Source organism: Hakea prostrata, chromosome 3 (assembly GCF_041222555.1).
Source record: "Hakea prostrata isolate BN-2017 chromosome 3, UWA_Hpros_2, whole genome shotgun sequence".
Classification (NCBI taxonomy): Eukaryota; Viridiplantae; Streptophyta; class Magnoliopsida; order Proteales; family Proteaceae; genus Hakea; species Hakea prostrata.
The window spans coordinates 4,320,232-4,335,839 of record NC_142602.1 but is presented as its reverse complement, the minus strand read 5'-3'; the positions used below and the strand labels follow the sequence as shown (position 1 = coordinate 4,335,839).

The window sequence follows — 15,608 nt, the reverse complement described above, 5'->3', positions numbered from 1 at the left end:
GAGATTTTGATCTGACAGACCTAAGTGTTTTGTGTGACAGTCCTGCGCATTAAGTGCACAAGACTGAAGTAAAGTCCTACCACAAGAAGGTGCATGCATAGATGCACAACACATCTACCGTAATTACTATGTGCAAGCTTGGCCTTTATGGATGTGATTTCCATGTACAATTGAGATTATACATGGAAATATATTCGGGGATGAGAATTTTTTAGGGTAATAATATATTCCTTGTAAAAGCATGATATTTTCCCTTTGATTTTACTCTCTCTCCTCAATGTATATTTCATCTCTTTAGGAGTTGTGGTAGGTGTATGTTCAACAATTCCTTGGTTAAGGAAGGTGCTTTAACACAGGATACCTTCCTTTATCGTCAGATCCCTTGTTTCTTAGTTGGTTTTTGTTGTTTGATGTGTTGTAGTTTGGATGTAGGCGTGGTTTTTCATTTCAATAAAAATTTATCCTATTACCAAAAAAAAAAAAAAAAAAGCAAAAGACTAATGGTGATAATCTCTCAAGACCACTCCCACCCCCAATTATGCTTGTAAACTTCCTCTACTTTGCTCTCTTGTTCGATACTAATTGTTTGAAAACTAGACGTTTTTAGATGTGAACTCAATATTATCAAAACTATTATTCAAGGGTTGCTCGATACCTCTTAATTATGAGGCCACAAGTCCGACGTTTCCTGTGATATATGTAATGATCCTCCCCCGTAATATAAAGATACTAATTTAAAAAATATGAAGAAAAAAAAAATTATCAAAACAAATTTATCAAATGCTTATCCTTAAACAAAGAATAATCTTTCAATAATATGCTAAAAAAGAAAAACAGGTCTGATACCAGTTTTTAGAGGAAGAGAGCTGAAGTTTGGGCTGGAAGACGCGCATGCGAATTTGACTTGTGGGTCGGTGAAGGCCTTTCCGGTCGTCGCTGGTGCCTCTGGTGGTGCTTTACATGCAGGGACAGCATTCTTGGGCCTTTTGACCGTAAGAGGCTCGCTGTCTACTGTCTAGGGACCCACCCAAAAAGTGATGTATAGATGACTTCCAGGTGGCGTTCTCCCAGAGTTCCTTAATCACTCTTATCAAAAAGAGAGTTCCTTAAATCATCTCAACCGAAATGCACATTTTTCATTTGGGTGGTGGTCAATGCGATTGGCCCTTAGCCCCAACGATAACGTGTTCAAAATCTTATCCACCAAAAAGAAATAATGTACCAGTGACAGATGCTCTTGTTTTCTATTGTTGTCTCTCCTAGCAAATGGTATAACTCACCTTGTCGGTGCAATTATTCATAAGGCATCATTTGTTTGTTGAATTGGGATGAAAAGAGAAGGAAAAACATCCTCTGCCGTGCAGCAATGCATTTAGATGCCAAACAATAGGCTAAAAATACAAAAAAATTACTTGTCTATTTTAGATTTTTTTAATTTGAAATCATGTTTTAAATTTCAGCCTATTATTTGGCATCTAAGTGCACTGATGTGCACTGCAGAGAACTATGTACAGCAGAAGATTTTTTTTTAAAAAGAGAATGAAAAAATAAATATGTGAGACTTATATATAGTTAAGTAAATAGTTACAAATGTAAATCCTACTTTTATTACATTTATTACATGAATGTATATATCACTTTCCTACAAAGTCCAGCACTTTGAAAAAGAATGGAGTAGATAAAGTAACATTAGTAGATTAAGGAAGCTTGTCTAATTACCTCATTGAATCAAAAAAATCATGTTGTAAGATTTCATGGAAAACTTTATTTTTTTCAACCCACTTTAAATTTAGCAAACAAATGAACCCTAACAAAGAAACCAATGAAGTTGTGAAGTGTATATGTCTTTAATGCATAAGGCCCAAGGGTATAAGAGTTGGTTTTACTCACAAGGGTAGAGACTATGCTCCCATTACATTTCTCTACTGCATATTTAAAAAGAGCTACCTCTAATCCACTGTATTAGTATTTAAAAAATGAACCCCTCATACATGTGTGGTTAGAGAACTTAAAAAAAACACAATATTCTACCCAACAGTCAGATGATCTGGACCCGGAGTTTAAGAGTATAAAAGGTTTAAGGTTTCATAAGAAGACAAATAAGACGCAAAGCCCAAAGGGTAAACAACAACAACAACAACGTCTTGTCCTAGCTAAACGATCAGCTACACAAATTCTTGCCTTCTAATCATCTCAATTTGAGGGATCACTAAATACAAGACCTAAACTATGCATATCTTTTCAAGCCCGAGGGTGAAAAAGTTCTACAAATACACCCAAGAACAAATTTAGAGCTTTGGGAGTTTGGTTAACTGATGACTCCAATGAGTCAGTCTAAGCGGGGCAGCAGGTACATTTAGAGTTGTCGACATTCTGGAGAATACAATAAAACAAGCCAAGTCTCTGTCTGCAATAACCAGGGACGCACGCCTGCATCTCTCTTGAAAGAGACTTTTTTGAGTCACATAATCTTTCACCGAAAGGGCCCCCACCCCCCAAATAGAAGAGAATCTAACAAGAAAACCAAGTTAAACCTCCAAAACACACTAATCAATGAACTAGTTTATGACTGAACTATTATAATGACATTTGACTTTTTTTCCTCCTCTTTCAGTGCAGCTTATCTTCTAGGCAGCAGTTACCATTCCAGGATCAGGATTTGCTGTTCCGGGTAATTCTGACTGTTTCTTCACCAGATTAGCATGCTTTTGACCTGCCAAATGGAAATCGAAGACCAACTGGCTATTACACACAACATTGCATATTGTGCACACCCTCACTGCATCAGCTGCTGCCCCACCTTCTACTATTCTCCTCCTTTTTGTCTCCAGATCCTCCTCGGTCTCCAAAGATGGTGCTCCCCTCTTTTTACCCTCTTGCACACCGAGAGTTTTTCGCTTGTCACCTGAGGGGTTTTCTTTCTGATCAGGAACTTTCGCTGCTGCTGTTTCTGTAGCCGCTGGGGTATTTGTTTCCTTCTTTGATTGTCCCAGTTTCTCGACGTTCTTCTTGTGCTTCTTTCCCATTTTGTGTTGGTCCAACACTTCCTTGGTGTTACAGTCAACCTTGCAGATTTCACACCATGCAGACTGCACGATTTTGGTTTTCTGCGGACCCCTCCTCCAGCTGCCACTCAAAGCAGGGCGTGCCTTTGGCTTGCTCCAACCAAACGAATTGTGATCTGCTGCAGGCAATGGTCCTTCCCTATATGTAGGTCTGAAGGCAGCCTGCACAGTTACAGAGCAGAATTTTATAAAAAATTATAAAACTAGCAATCCAATTGTCAATTGATGCAACTATGGGCGAAAACAATTTCACAATAGAAAAATTGAAAAAATAAAACCCAAACAAGTGGTATACTCCAGCAGCAAGAGAAGCAGCTGCTTCATGAATAACTGAAAAAAGAAAGAAAAAGAAAGACGGGGGGGGGGGGGGGAAGTAGAATTGCCTGTCATTGCACCACCAGATATGTATTAGTGCTGTGTAACTGTTATTTCACAATCTAAGACGTTCCCAAAAACACACTAAGAATGAGAAATGATAAACACCCCGAGAATGAGAAGGAAGCCAAGAATCCAACAATGCCAATGACTATAATGAGTATAGAAACCCACAATCCATTAATCATCATTCTGTTGTATGTTAAGTTTCTTAAGCTTTTAGTTTTGGAAGTAGAAAATTTTCAAGAAAACAGTAGCATGATGAAAGTGATATTTTATACTCTGAAGGAACAATGATGTTAGCAATATCGACCTCAGTTGATGCATTAACCCACTCACGGTAGAATACTGATAACCTAGAACATCCAAGCCAACCTGATGCATTCATTCCTTATACAGAGGCTAGCTTTATTTTAAGATGAACTTAACTCAGCCAAATGAGTAGTGGCACATTAGAAATATCAAACAAAATGCAGAACTTGGAAGACTCCTATGCAGCTACATTAGTAGGGGTTCCAAGTCTCCCAAATAACATGGCTTCTGAAAGAACAGATTATGCATCTGAAAAATGTTGCTGCAGATAACCACGCTTCCTTTGATGCAGTGCAAGCCAGCAGACCAAAGGATAAAGGGAGCAAGCAAGCAGACAATGCCAAGGTTCTAGGCCAGAACACAAGCGACATTCTGAATTTGGCCATGCATGTGAACATAATAGGCATAATAGGCCAGCACATGGATTGGTTATTTGGTTATTTCTGTCTAAAAGACCTTGTAAAGGTCCCACTGAAGACAGCACGTTTGGAGTTGAGATGTTAGCCGCTGGAATAGTCTCCTAATAGTATCCATTATCAGAGTTCCAAATTTAGATACTTCTATTTTGTGTAAGTTTGCCATTGTACCCTTCCAAGAAGGATAGCCTTTCATTAGCAGCTAAATTAATTCTGTATTTCAATCACTGCTAGTGTTGGTGCAGCAGCTGCATCTGGGAATTGCCATTGTTGGCAACAAGTTTGCAGCAGTGAAGCCGAGTCAACAGTTGGCAAATTTATCTAAAAAATCGGATAGGCAACAGAGGCTATTCTTGGGCAGAAAAACTTGATCTATTCTGATTGGTTGGAGCAGCACCTTTTGGGTTATATACATAAGAATTCTCTAGAGGTTGAACATAAGGGGTAGGCCTTGGCTCAATGGTCAGTGGATCATGGTCGTAGCCTGAGGTCAAGGCATCAAAACAGCCTCCCCCTCCCCCCACCCCAGCGGGTGGGGGGCTTTGCTTGTACGGAAGCCTTTGGAACTAAGTTCACATTTTGCCCCTCTAGAGGTTGAAAAAACTTCTTCAAGATTCATGAACCTCAGAGAAATTCCCTGAGAAGAGGAAAAACTATGTACCCCCCCCCCCCCCCCCCCAAAAAAAAAAAAAAAAAGAAAGAAGAGGAAAAAGCCATCTCTACCATCCCAAAGCATTTCCAAAGGTACATGAGTTGTAAGAATTACTAGAGAAGGGAGGATGAGTTCGTGGTGACTGATTCGAATGATTGATTGTGTTCCATTAGATATGAGGAGTTGTCTTTGGAAAGGCAATAACATTTATGATCCTCTATTGTCTGTTCTAGGTGTTTATTTTGTTCTTGATTTTATTCAGAAGAACCTAGAGCAGAGTCCTGATTGAGTTGAGTATGCAATCAATCTATTTATTTGGGTTTATTTGGGGATTGAAGTCCTAGGCCTCACTAAGATCATAAGATGAAGGATACGCAAGATAAAGTGGTTGATGTAGGGGTGATAAACTGTATTGATGAGAGTCCTAAGCATATAAGAAACCCTCAAAGGGTATTGCCCCAAGGAGTTGCCTTCAGACATTGTGAGGTGAACCACGTATAAAATGGTCAAGGAAGAAAATACGACCGAAACAGGCATTTCAACCTTGCAAAAGGCCAAAATTTCGGTCGAAACTGGATTTTTTTTTCTAGAAATTGAAACTTCAATTTTGGGCATCATATGGACTCAGAATGATTTGGATTCTTGCATACTACCTATTTCAAGCATAATAAACACAATGGAACTAATATTTTGCCCCCCAAAAAAAAAAAATTGAAAATTTATCTTTCAAGTATACTAACAAATGACTGGTTCCGACAAGTGCAAACTGTATTGCATACAGACATAGAATCATTAGCATACATGAATTACTTGGTAGAATGGTTACATATACAACAAGCCAACAAAATAAAATGACCGATTAGATCAAATGATGGTGTCTCACATATATTAAGTTGAAGCCTATATATCATATATACATAAAATAAAAATACATAATTTTAGAAAATAATTATTAAAATCAGAAAATGAAAAAATGGTAGCAAATAATAAAAAGATAAGTAACAAAACACAATCATAGATCATAGTCCTAGGCTGAACATATATTAATTTCAAGGCAATACAAGATCATTTAAGGCATGAACAAAACAAAAATATAAAAGGGGAAGTTTGGAACTGTTGGGTATGGCTTATGCTTCACATTCTATTGTTGCCGGAGTTTCCTTTGTAGTTGTTGTGGCTTAGGAGGTGTTTGGAGGCAAAAAATGAGCAAAAGAGGTGTTTGAAGGCAAAGGAGTTGTGGAAATTAGGTAAAAATGGAATAGAAATCAACAAAAACTAAGGAAAAACAAGTTAGAATGTTGAAATGTTCGAAATTTCGGACGAAATAGTCAAAATTTCAGTCGAACCTCCGAAATGGTCAAAATCTCCAAAATTTCGGTTGAAATTTGACACTTTTCCGAAATAATTGGAATTTCGTCTCGTTTTTTAAAAATGCAGACATTTCAACCGAAATTTCGACAATTTCGGGACAAATTTTCTTCTATGATCATGGGTCATTGCTTGTACTTAATCATGGTAGATTTAACCCTTATCTTGCAAAGCGGGTTTGTAATCTTGGTAGAACCAGCCATGGACTAGTGGTGTGAGGTGAGATAACAACCAATTTTGTGGTTCACAGAAGATGGCAAGAATTGTGGGAATTGAATTACCGCCCCTGCCCCCACCCAAAAAAAAAATCTCAGTTGGATCCCTTTTCAACAGCTAGTTATTAAAAAGATGTAGGACCAGCTACAATCCAGGATTTTGTTGCTTGCTGAATGTTCTCTTCCGTGCTGAAAATGGAAGCCTCTACATAAGAAGGTACCAACCAACAAGGTGATTTCTTGGCTGGTAGGTGGTGAAGAAAAGAAAGATCCTCCTTCTTCCCTCTTCTTAAACTTCTGGCAGAACAGGTCAACCTTACAAAATTGAATCTCTGCTTAAGAGAAATGACTAGTTAAGTAGACATCTATTTCTTATTACTATTTGTCTCAGTTTTCACTCACCTTCTTTTCAGTCTAATCTTTACTGAAAACCCACAGTTTTTATTTCTCCTGATTCTAGCTTCGAGTTTTGGATCTGTTTTTTCTTTTGTTATAGGCTTATAGCCATAGGATGTATTCTATAGTTTGACCACTTGTTCTCCTCTGAAGTTACTCTTTTTTACAAGACTTAGAAGTGAAGTTATTGATTTCTGTTCTAGCGAATTTCTGCAGATTTTCCATAGAATTATTAAGTTTTGGAGCATACATTCACAGGGTTTAAGCCCCCCATCATATCTAATGCTCAATACCATCAAAAGGGGTAGATATTTAAGTTCTAATCTGGAGTGATCACTTCCAGTTCCTATCACTGGGATCTTGCCCTCTGGTTTGTTGTCCAGTAACCTGTCTTACAGGTTAGTGAATCTGACCTACAGGTCTGCCTCATCCAACATTTAATTGGAGTGACTAATCCAGGCACCAAAGGGGGAGAATACCAGGAAGTGATGCAAACAGATTCCAGCAAGTATTCTGCTAATACAACACAATTGTTTCCATTTCAGCTATTAATTTGGAGTATTGATAAATCAGTGTATCTCATACAAATAATAAATAATCTTAGCAGTGAAAACATGAGAAAGGCCCCACTGTAGACAACCATACCAACTTTCTATGGAATTAAGTATTTTGGCCAGCTACAGATCAATATAAATAAACCATGGGATCAAAACGCAGTAAGGTTTAAATTTTTTTAGCTTAACGTTCAAGATGAAGTCCCTTGGTTTATGTCCGAAGTAAAAGAAGCACTAAGGAGGATGAAACTAGGCAAGACACAAGGTTCTAATTAAATTCCAATAAAAGTATGGAAGATCTTAGGAACCCGCGGGCTAGTTTGGTGACCAAGTTGTTTAATAAAATTATGAGCACAGGTAAAGTGCCAGATGAATGGAGGAGAAGCATTGTGGTTCTAATTTATAAAAATAAATGAGATATTCAAAGTTGTAATAACTATAGGAGCATCAAATTGATGAACCATACCATGTAATTATGGGAGAGAGTAATTGAAACCCGTTTAAGACACTTAACCATAATTACGGAGACGGAGAACCAGATTAGGTTTATGCCGGGAAGATCTACGACGGAGGCTATTTACCTAATTAGGAGACTTATGGAAAGGTACAGAGAGTGTAGGAAAGACCTTCATATGGTATTTATAGACCTAGAAAAAGCTTATGATAGAGTTTCTAGAGTGTTAATTTGGCAAGTACTAAAGAAAAGAATTGTTGCAACTCAATATGTAGACATAGTTAAGGATATGTATGATGGTTCAATGACAAGTGTAAGAATAGAGGGGGACAAAGTAATGAGTTCCTAATTATAGTTGGGCTACATCAAGGATCAACTTTAAGCCCATATTTATTTTCACTTATAATGGATGAATTAACCTAAGACATTCAAGATGAGGTCCCTTGGTGTACGCTTTTTTCTGATGATATTGTGTCGATAGATGATACTCAAGTGGGGATTAATCTCCAATTAGAATCATGGAGAGCAGCTTTGGAATCAAGAGGCTTTAAATATAAGTAGAACAGCTTTGGAATCAAGAGGCTTTAAATATAAGTAGAACGAATATAGAATATCTAGTTTGTAACTTTAATCATGATCAGACAGACGATGAGGTAGTGAAACTTGACAATAAGGAGATTCCTTAAAGTGATTCTTTAGGTACCTAGGTTCAATCATAAATAAAAGAGGTGATATAAAGGGTTATGTTTCCCAAAGAATTAAAATAGGGTGGATGAAGTGAAGCGGTGCATCTAAGGTCCTGTGTGATCCACATATTCCATTAAAGTTTAAAGGAAAATTCTATAGGATCGTCGTTCGACCAGCTATGATATACGATGCAGAGTCTTGGGCTGTTAAAAAGAATCATATAGATAAATTCAATGTAGCAGAAATGAAGATGCTAAGATGGATGAGTGGCAAAACTAGGAATGATAAGATAAGAAATGATCATATTAAAGTTGGTTTGGGAGTTGCTCCCATAAGTGATAAGCTTCGGAAAAGTCGTTTGAGGTCGCATGGCCATGTTCAACGGAAACCTATAAATGCCCCTGTACAAAGAAGTGATTAATTCAAATTAATGGAACTAGAAGAGCTAAGGGTAAACCTAAGATAACCTTAAAAGAAGTGATGAGAAAGAATATGCATAGCTTAGGCCTTGTATCTAACATGGCCTCAAACATAACTGATTGGACGACAAGAATCCATGTAGCCGATCCCATTTAGTTGGGACAAGGCTTATTGTTGCCGTTGTAGTTGTTGATGATGATATTGTGTTGGTGAATGAGACAAAACAGCTATTTACACAAAGTTAGTTATGGAGGTCAAAGGTTTCAAGATAAGTAGAGCAAAATTGGTATATATGATGAGTAACTATAGTTACAATAGGACGGATAATGAGATGGTGAAAATCAAAGAGAGGGGATTCTACAAAATGATCACTTTAGGTATCTTGGCTCAATCATAAATAAAGAAGATACAAAGGATGATGTTATGGTTGTTGTTGTATAGAAGATGATGTTGCTCATAGTATTAGTGTAAACAATCCCAAGATCTATAACCAGTACTAGGTAAAGAGAAGAAGAGAGCTTCAGGGACAAGAAGAGAGAACAACTGAAGAACATGGCTGCGCATTTGAATTTATGTCCTATCATAACAGCCAACTATATACTTATAATAAACCTAAACAGAACCGCACGAGTAATATAATTCCTAAGCCTCATCTAATCAAGCCTAAAGCTTAACAAGAAATTCACTTTGACTAGGACACTGATAAGTAAAGACCTAAAGCAACAAGGAAACCACAATAGGGGACTCCCTATTGTGTTACATCATAATACCTCATATCTCTAACACTCCCCCTTAAGCTAAAGTATACACAAATTCAAAGAAAGCTCTACCTTGGACAAATAAGAATAAACTTGAAAGGTAGCACCAATCTTCTATTGCGTAGCAATCAAACACTCCAATCAATTGTTATAAATCTTGTCTTCACGAGAAAATAAAATGCAACACCTAACGACAAAATCAAACACCCTTCCTAGTGAGGGTGACAAATTATAGTATCCGATAGCAACATAAAAAATCCATCATATGTAGCACCTAATGGCTAGAAATCCACCAAATGTAGCACCTAATAGCTACATAAGACTCCACTAAATTGCAGCTCCGATGCCTGTAGAAAAGATCCCATAAAGAGCAACTCCCATGGCTACATAAAAATTCCATAGAAGTGCAACTTCCATGGCTATGCAAAAGCCTATCCCAAGGAAGGCCCTCCAACTACGATCAGACTCACTGTTGAGTGTGTAAAATCCATTGGAAAAAAAATTCACAAATATTGCTTTGTTTGCTGTAGATATGTTCAATCTACCACTCACGTGTAGCCTCACACGTGACCAAAAAAGACCAAAAGCTCAAAAGAACAGCCCCATACATCTTCAATCAACCCCTCAGATTGATAAATAAAATCCCAAACTGATGCGGTCTATGGTCCACCAAAATAAGATAATCATAAATTAGTAATTAATCCATCAATCCCAACTCAATCCTTAGTTGAGTCCAAGCAAATATATCAAATAATGTAAGTCCTTGGTTCTAAACCCATTTTCAAAACTCTCATGGGCTTACAGAATCAGCAAATTAGCTCAACTTAAAGGAATTATGACAATGTTAAACCATATTTTTTTTCAAGGGGTTATTGGTAAATAAAGGAAAACATTTGCATTCTACAAATATTGCAAAATTGAAATGGGAATGGCATGGATGTAATTACAATGAATCCGTAAAAAGGAACACAAACAGAAGCCAAAGGGTAAACTTGGAAGGGGAAAACTCTCAATGGCAAGATGTAAATAGTATGAAAAGGCATGGGCACAATTTAAGGTAGGAAATAATCACTAAAGAAGTTAAACTAAAAAAGGAAAACGAAGAAAGAGAAGACAAAGAGGTAATATGAGGTGGGTTATATGAAAATAAAATAAGCCAAAGCTAATGAGTAAATAGATTGAAATAAAGCCTAGATTTAAGGAAACAAAAAGGGGACCAATCCTAATTAGATATCTAACTCAAATAATATTGGGAACACCAAATAAAGCAAGTCTAGGAATGAAAAAGAAAAAAGACATTAGGAAACGATTGAAAATAAAAGAGAGAGAGGTGCTCCCCAAGTAACCCTATCCTCTCTCTCCCCTCAATACCCAAGGTTCACACTGGGCAAGACCTCACAAACAAAACCTGACTCATCAACTCATTAATAAAACAAGCCGCCTCTAGCGACCGTGTCTTTTCCTCTCTCTAACTCTCTTTCAACAAAATGCCCTTACCCTTCTAAATGAGTAACTCTCATTGTCCTTATAGAAAACCGATCTTTATCATCTAGTCTCAACAATCCTTCCCTCAGTCTTTGTCTTCTTCTTTCATTTTTATTCCAAGTTCATCTTCCTATTCTTTGTTCATCAAAATCATAATCCAAATAAAATTAAGCTAACAACCATGTCTTCAAATCAGAAACTGAAAACCATCTTCAACCTAAGAATCTGGAAACAAGACAACTATCTTCTACCCAAGCTCAGTCAATGGTGGAAATCCAACAACTAGCCTCTTTGAAGGTTTTTCAAGAAAAATGAATTGCAAAATCACAACTTCTAGCAACTGAAAATCAGAAAAAGGTGCAACAGATCAGCTTCAATCCTTACATCAGAAAGGGAATTTTGGATCGTAAGTTGCAGAGGAAGATATAAAGTTTATAACACTGGTTTCTTTACAAAGTTCTGATCTACAAAAGACAAAGAAGTATTTAAAATAAGACCAGGAGCATTCTTAGGCCGAACATCAACTCAGATCACCATGCCCGTTGCACTTTTCTAAGGTATTTCACAGATGACAATAACAATAACCACCACAATAAGAAGTCGCCGAAGGAACCAAGTTATGAAAACAATGGCTTGTAGTCCTGACTGAGATTCAGATCTGGACCTGCAATTTATGAAAACGATGGGAAACAGGTCGACCTTCAAAGCTAAGATCCTTCTTCTTCTTGATTTCAACTCATCAAAGAACCCCAAATTCAATCAATAATGGAAAACCAGCATGACAGAAAGTTTGTCTTCAGCTAACAAATCAAATAAATATTCAAAAGTTACATTCAAACATTAACAATGGAACTAGGACTGCATGAACCCATCAAAAACATAAACGAAACCAGAAAACTGAAAATGACTCTCAAACCGGCCAATTGGTTATTGCTCTAATACCATGTAAACTATCCCAAGATCTATAGCCAATACCAGGTAGAGAGAAGAGGAGGCAGAGTCTAAGGGAGAAGAAGAGAGAGCAATTGGAGAACAGTGCTAAGCGATAGAATCTAAGTTATATCATACCAACCAATACATATATCTATAATAGACCAAAACAGAATTACTTAAGGAATATAACTCATTGTGTGATCAGCATTTTCCTTCAAGATTAAAAGATAAATTTTATCAAACTGTTATACAACCTGATATAACGTTTGACGTGACAAGTGGGGCAGTTAGAAACTAAGAAGTGTCAAATAGATAAACTAAGTGTAGCAGAGATGAGGATGTTGAAGTGGATGTGTGCTAAAACTAGAAAGGACAAAGTAACGAATGATATGCTAGAGTTGTTGATATGGGAGTAGCTGTGATACATTATAAGCTAAAAAAATCGTTTGAGGTGGCATAGCCATGTCGTCGAGGCCTTGAGGTGCTCTTGTATAGAGGAGTGGTTTGATTCAAAATGAGGGATCTAAAAGAGCCCGGGGGGGACTTATTTAACCATAAGAGAAGTGAGGAAAAACACGCATAGCTTAGGTCTTGTATCCACGACTTTGAATAGAGTAGAGTAGAGTGGAGAGCAAGGATCCACCTTGCAATTTGAGTGTTTGCTTATTTTTTGGAAAGGTACCACTTTTAAGTTAAGTAAATAGTTCTTGGTTGCCCAGCATTCTGCCTCCAACGGCTGGTTCAAGTAATAAAGTTTCAACTTCCATTTTAACGTAGGTCACCTTAAGATAACAGAAAAATACAGTACCCAATTGGCTTATAAAATAGATACAGATATTGTATCCATCGTGAAACCACATTGCATGCCCCAGCTACTTTGGCAGCTTCAAGAAACAATAAGAGCAATGGAACATGGTAGCATTACAAAGATATAAATGAAACCAAGATTAACAATGAATAAAGGAGGAATCACAAGAAAAGGATTAAAGCAGTTGCTTCAATACGAATTCGTGACAAAAGAAAATACTTCAGTACTAAACTGGGAAGAAACAGTAATAAACAGGAGCTGTAAGAAAATACAAGAACACTTACACCAGCATAGCTAACAGGATCCGCCCCAAATTGCCGAATAGCCTCCTTGGCTGTCCAATTCTGCTGCGCAGCAGCACCTGGCTCCTGATAATAAGTTGCCGCAGTCAATGCACCCATCTGAACCGAATGCTGACCATATGCAACTGCCTGCTGGCCTTCAAAACCTACATGGGTAGGAGGAGGACGAAGGCACGAATTAATTGAAGCATATGAATCGATTCCTGGAGGTCGAAAACCGGTTTCAAGGCCAGTTTCGTATTGGGCAGACGAAATTTGTTGATTTTTCACAAGCGTATGAGTGTCTGCTAAGTTAAAGTCATGGGTTTGGTGCGAACGATAGGGGTAATGAGCGTAGGAAGAATAATACTGCTCTGCATCGTACAATCTAGCATAAGGGTCTGCTGATGATGGATTAGGGTTTGATGGTTGATGGTGTTGCATTTCAGCCCATCTGCTGTAATCCATTGAAGAACACCATAAATTGCCTCTCAGAGAGTAAGCTAGAATTCGATTGTTTCTTCTTCTGTTTCTGGCGGAGACAATTCGGTTTCAGTGTGGAGTTTCTCACAGAGAAACCTTCCGAAAGTAAGATGAAAATGATGTTTTTAACGATTGGAACTCGGGAAACCAGTTTTCCGGTTCGACTCGGATTTCCCAATGAGTTGCATTTTCTTTTAGAAATTTTTTACAGTGTCCCTTTTATATAGGACTATAGAATAATTTTGGGTCCTTTAAGCCAATATATTACTTGTAGAGTTGTAGGTCTCCATTAGCTGCTGTTAATAATATTTAAAAATTAACGTGAAATGACAAAAGTGTCACTTAAGTTACTTAAAATATATATATATATATAATGTATTAAAACTTGAGGGTATTTTGGTCCCTCTACTTTGAAATTTAAATACACTTAAAGGTGGTTAACGATGTTAATCTAGTTGGGATCCACACATACTATATTGCACTAAGGATACTCAACGTTAATTTGTGGTCCACGGATAGATCCACACATAAAAAAAAAATTTTTTAATTATAAATTTGTAATGCAATCAAATATTTAAAAGGAAGGTGGTAGCTGAATGGAAATGTAAATATATTAGTTAAACGGTTTTAAACATATCTACCTATTAACTAAATTTGAATTGTTCAATAAAATTCATATTTTTTCTCCCATTAATTATGAATCAGTTAAATTAATCTTCTATCGATGGTTAAATTTAAAAAATAAAATAAAATAAGAAAACAATGCTCGATTCTCGCTTTTCCTTATTCTTCCTCTTTTCTTTTTCTATTTCTTCCTTTGATCCTTTTCTATCAGTCTCACTAAAAACTCTTTCATAAAAAAAAAATCATAAATCACACATTCCCTCACTAGAGGAATAAAAATAGAAGAAAAAAACCACACATTCCCTCACTAGAGGGAAATAATCGGCCTTGATGACTTCAGCCCAATAGGAGGTAGGATCACCCCATGATCTCCTAGCTACCTTAGCCAAAAGCGCCCTATTATGAAACACTGGTTCCTGAAATCCCAAAACAAGAGGAAGGAGATGTTCCACAGAGTGTTGTTGAAACACACCACCGAAGGAGGGAGTAAAAGTCTAATGGAAAGCAGGATTGCATGAAAATAGAACAAATTTGACTGAATACAAGCAAAGTATATTTTTACTGTAATACTTAACATCTTCGGTTTAAAGTTTAAACTAGGGCTCAGAAATGCCATTCCGAATGACTTGCTGCTTAGTAATAGACTCTTTTTTTTTTCTTTTCTTTTTTTTTTTTTTTTTTTTCTTTTCTTGTTGGTTGCCAACCCCGGTTTTCAAGGCTTTGCCCTGACTAATCTGGTGTTCGACCTGGGTAATACACCTGACTGTGGTGGGTGAGTATTCCAGCGGGAATTTTTTGCATCCACAAGGTTTTGATACCGGAACCTTGCTTAAGCGGACCAAGCTGCTTACCACTTTGACCAACCCCGATTGGTTAGTAAATAAACTCTTTTACCACAACAAAGATTGAAACTGGGGACTTTCTCACTTAAAGGTAATAATGATTTTTTAATTTTTAGAATTTCTAAGGGTCTTTTTGGTTACATAAATCTAGAGATTTGAAATATTTGGATTCATGAATGCAAGACTTATACCTGTTTTGTTGTGAAAATCTCTAGATGCATCTTTTTACACTAAAAATGTGAATATATAGATTTATGGGTATGGGGTGAAAATTCAAAGATTTCATCTATATTATAAAAATATGTGAATCCATATGGATTTGAAATCTCTAGATATTTAAAATTTATAGATTTGATATATGAGCATTCACAAAAATTACAGATGAATCAAACAGATTTCATTATACATATTCAATTAACCAGACAGTTAATTTTATAAATTATGACTCAATAAATTTGAAATCTATAGATTTGTAATCTT

At 36.8% G+C, this 15,608-nt stretch overlaps 1 protein-coding gene across 1 annotated transcript; it reads right to left on the bottom strand.

Moving 5' to 3' along the window:
- Positions 1 to 1,980: 1,980 nt before the first annotated feature.
- Positions 1,981 to 13,832, bottom strand: LOC149020162 (uncharacterized). Its single transcript, XM_089148254.1, has 2 exons — positions 13,183 to 13,832; positions 1,981 to 3,227 (listed from the first exon to the last, which is right to left on the bottom strand). The coding sequence occupies exons 1-2, from the start codon at positions 13,645 to 13,647 to the stop codon at positions 2,628 to 2,630; spliced, it is 1,065 nt and encodes a 354-aa protein (XP_089004380.1). The 5' UTR covers positions 13,648 to 13,832; the 3' UTR covers positions 1,981 to 2,627.
- Positions 13,833 to 15,608: the final 1,776 nt, after the last annotated feature.

Bases quoted from the DNA above. Each gene is read 5' to 3' on its own strand.
- LOC149020162 (XM_089148254.1), bottom strand. From the start codon at position 13,647: ATGGATTACAGCAGATGGGCTGAAATGCAACACCATCAACCATCAAAC. The intron at 3,228-13,182 runs GTAAGTGTTCTT...GTAACTGTGCAG, and splicing joins ATCCTGTTAGCTATGCTGGT to GCTGCCTTCAGACCTACATA.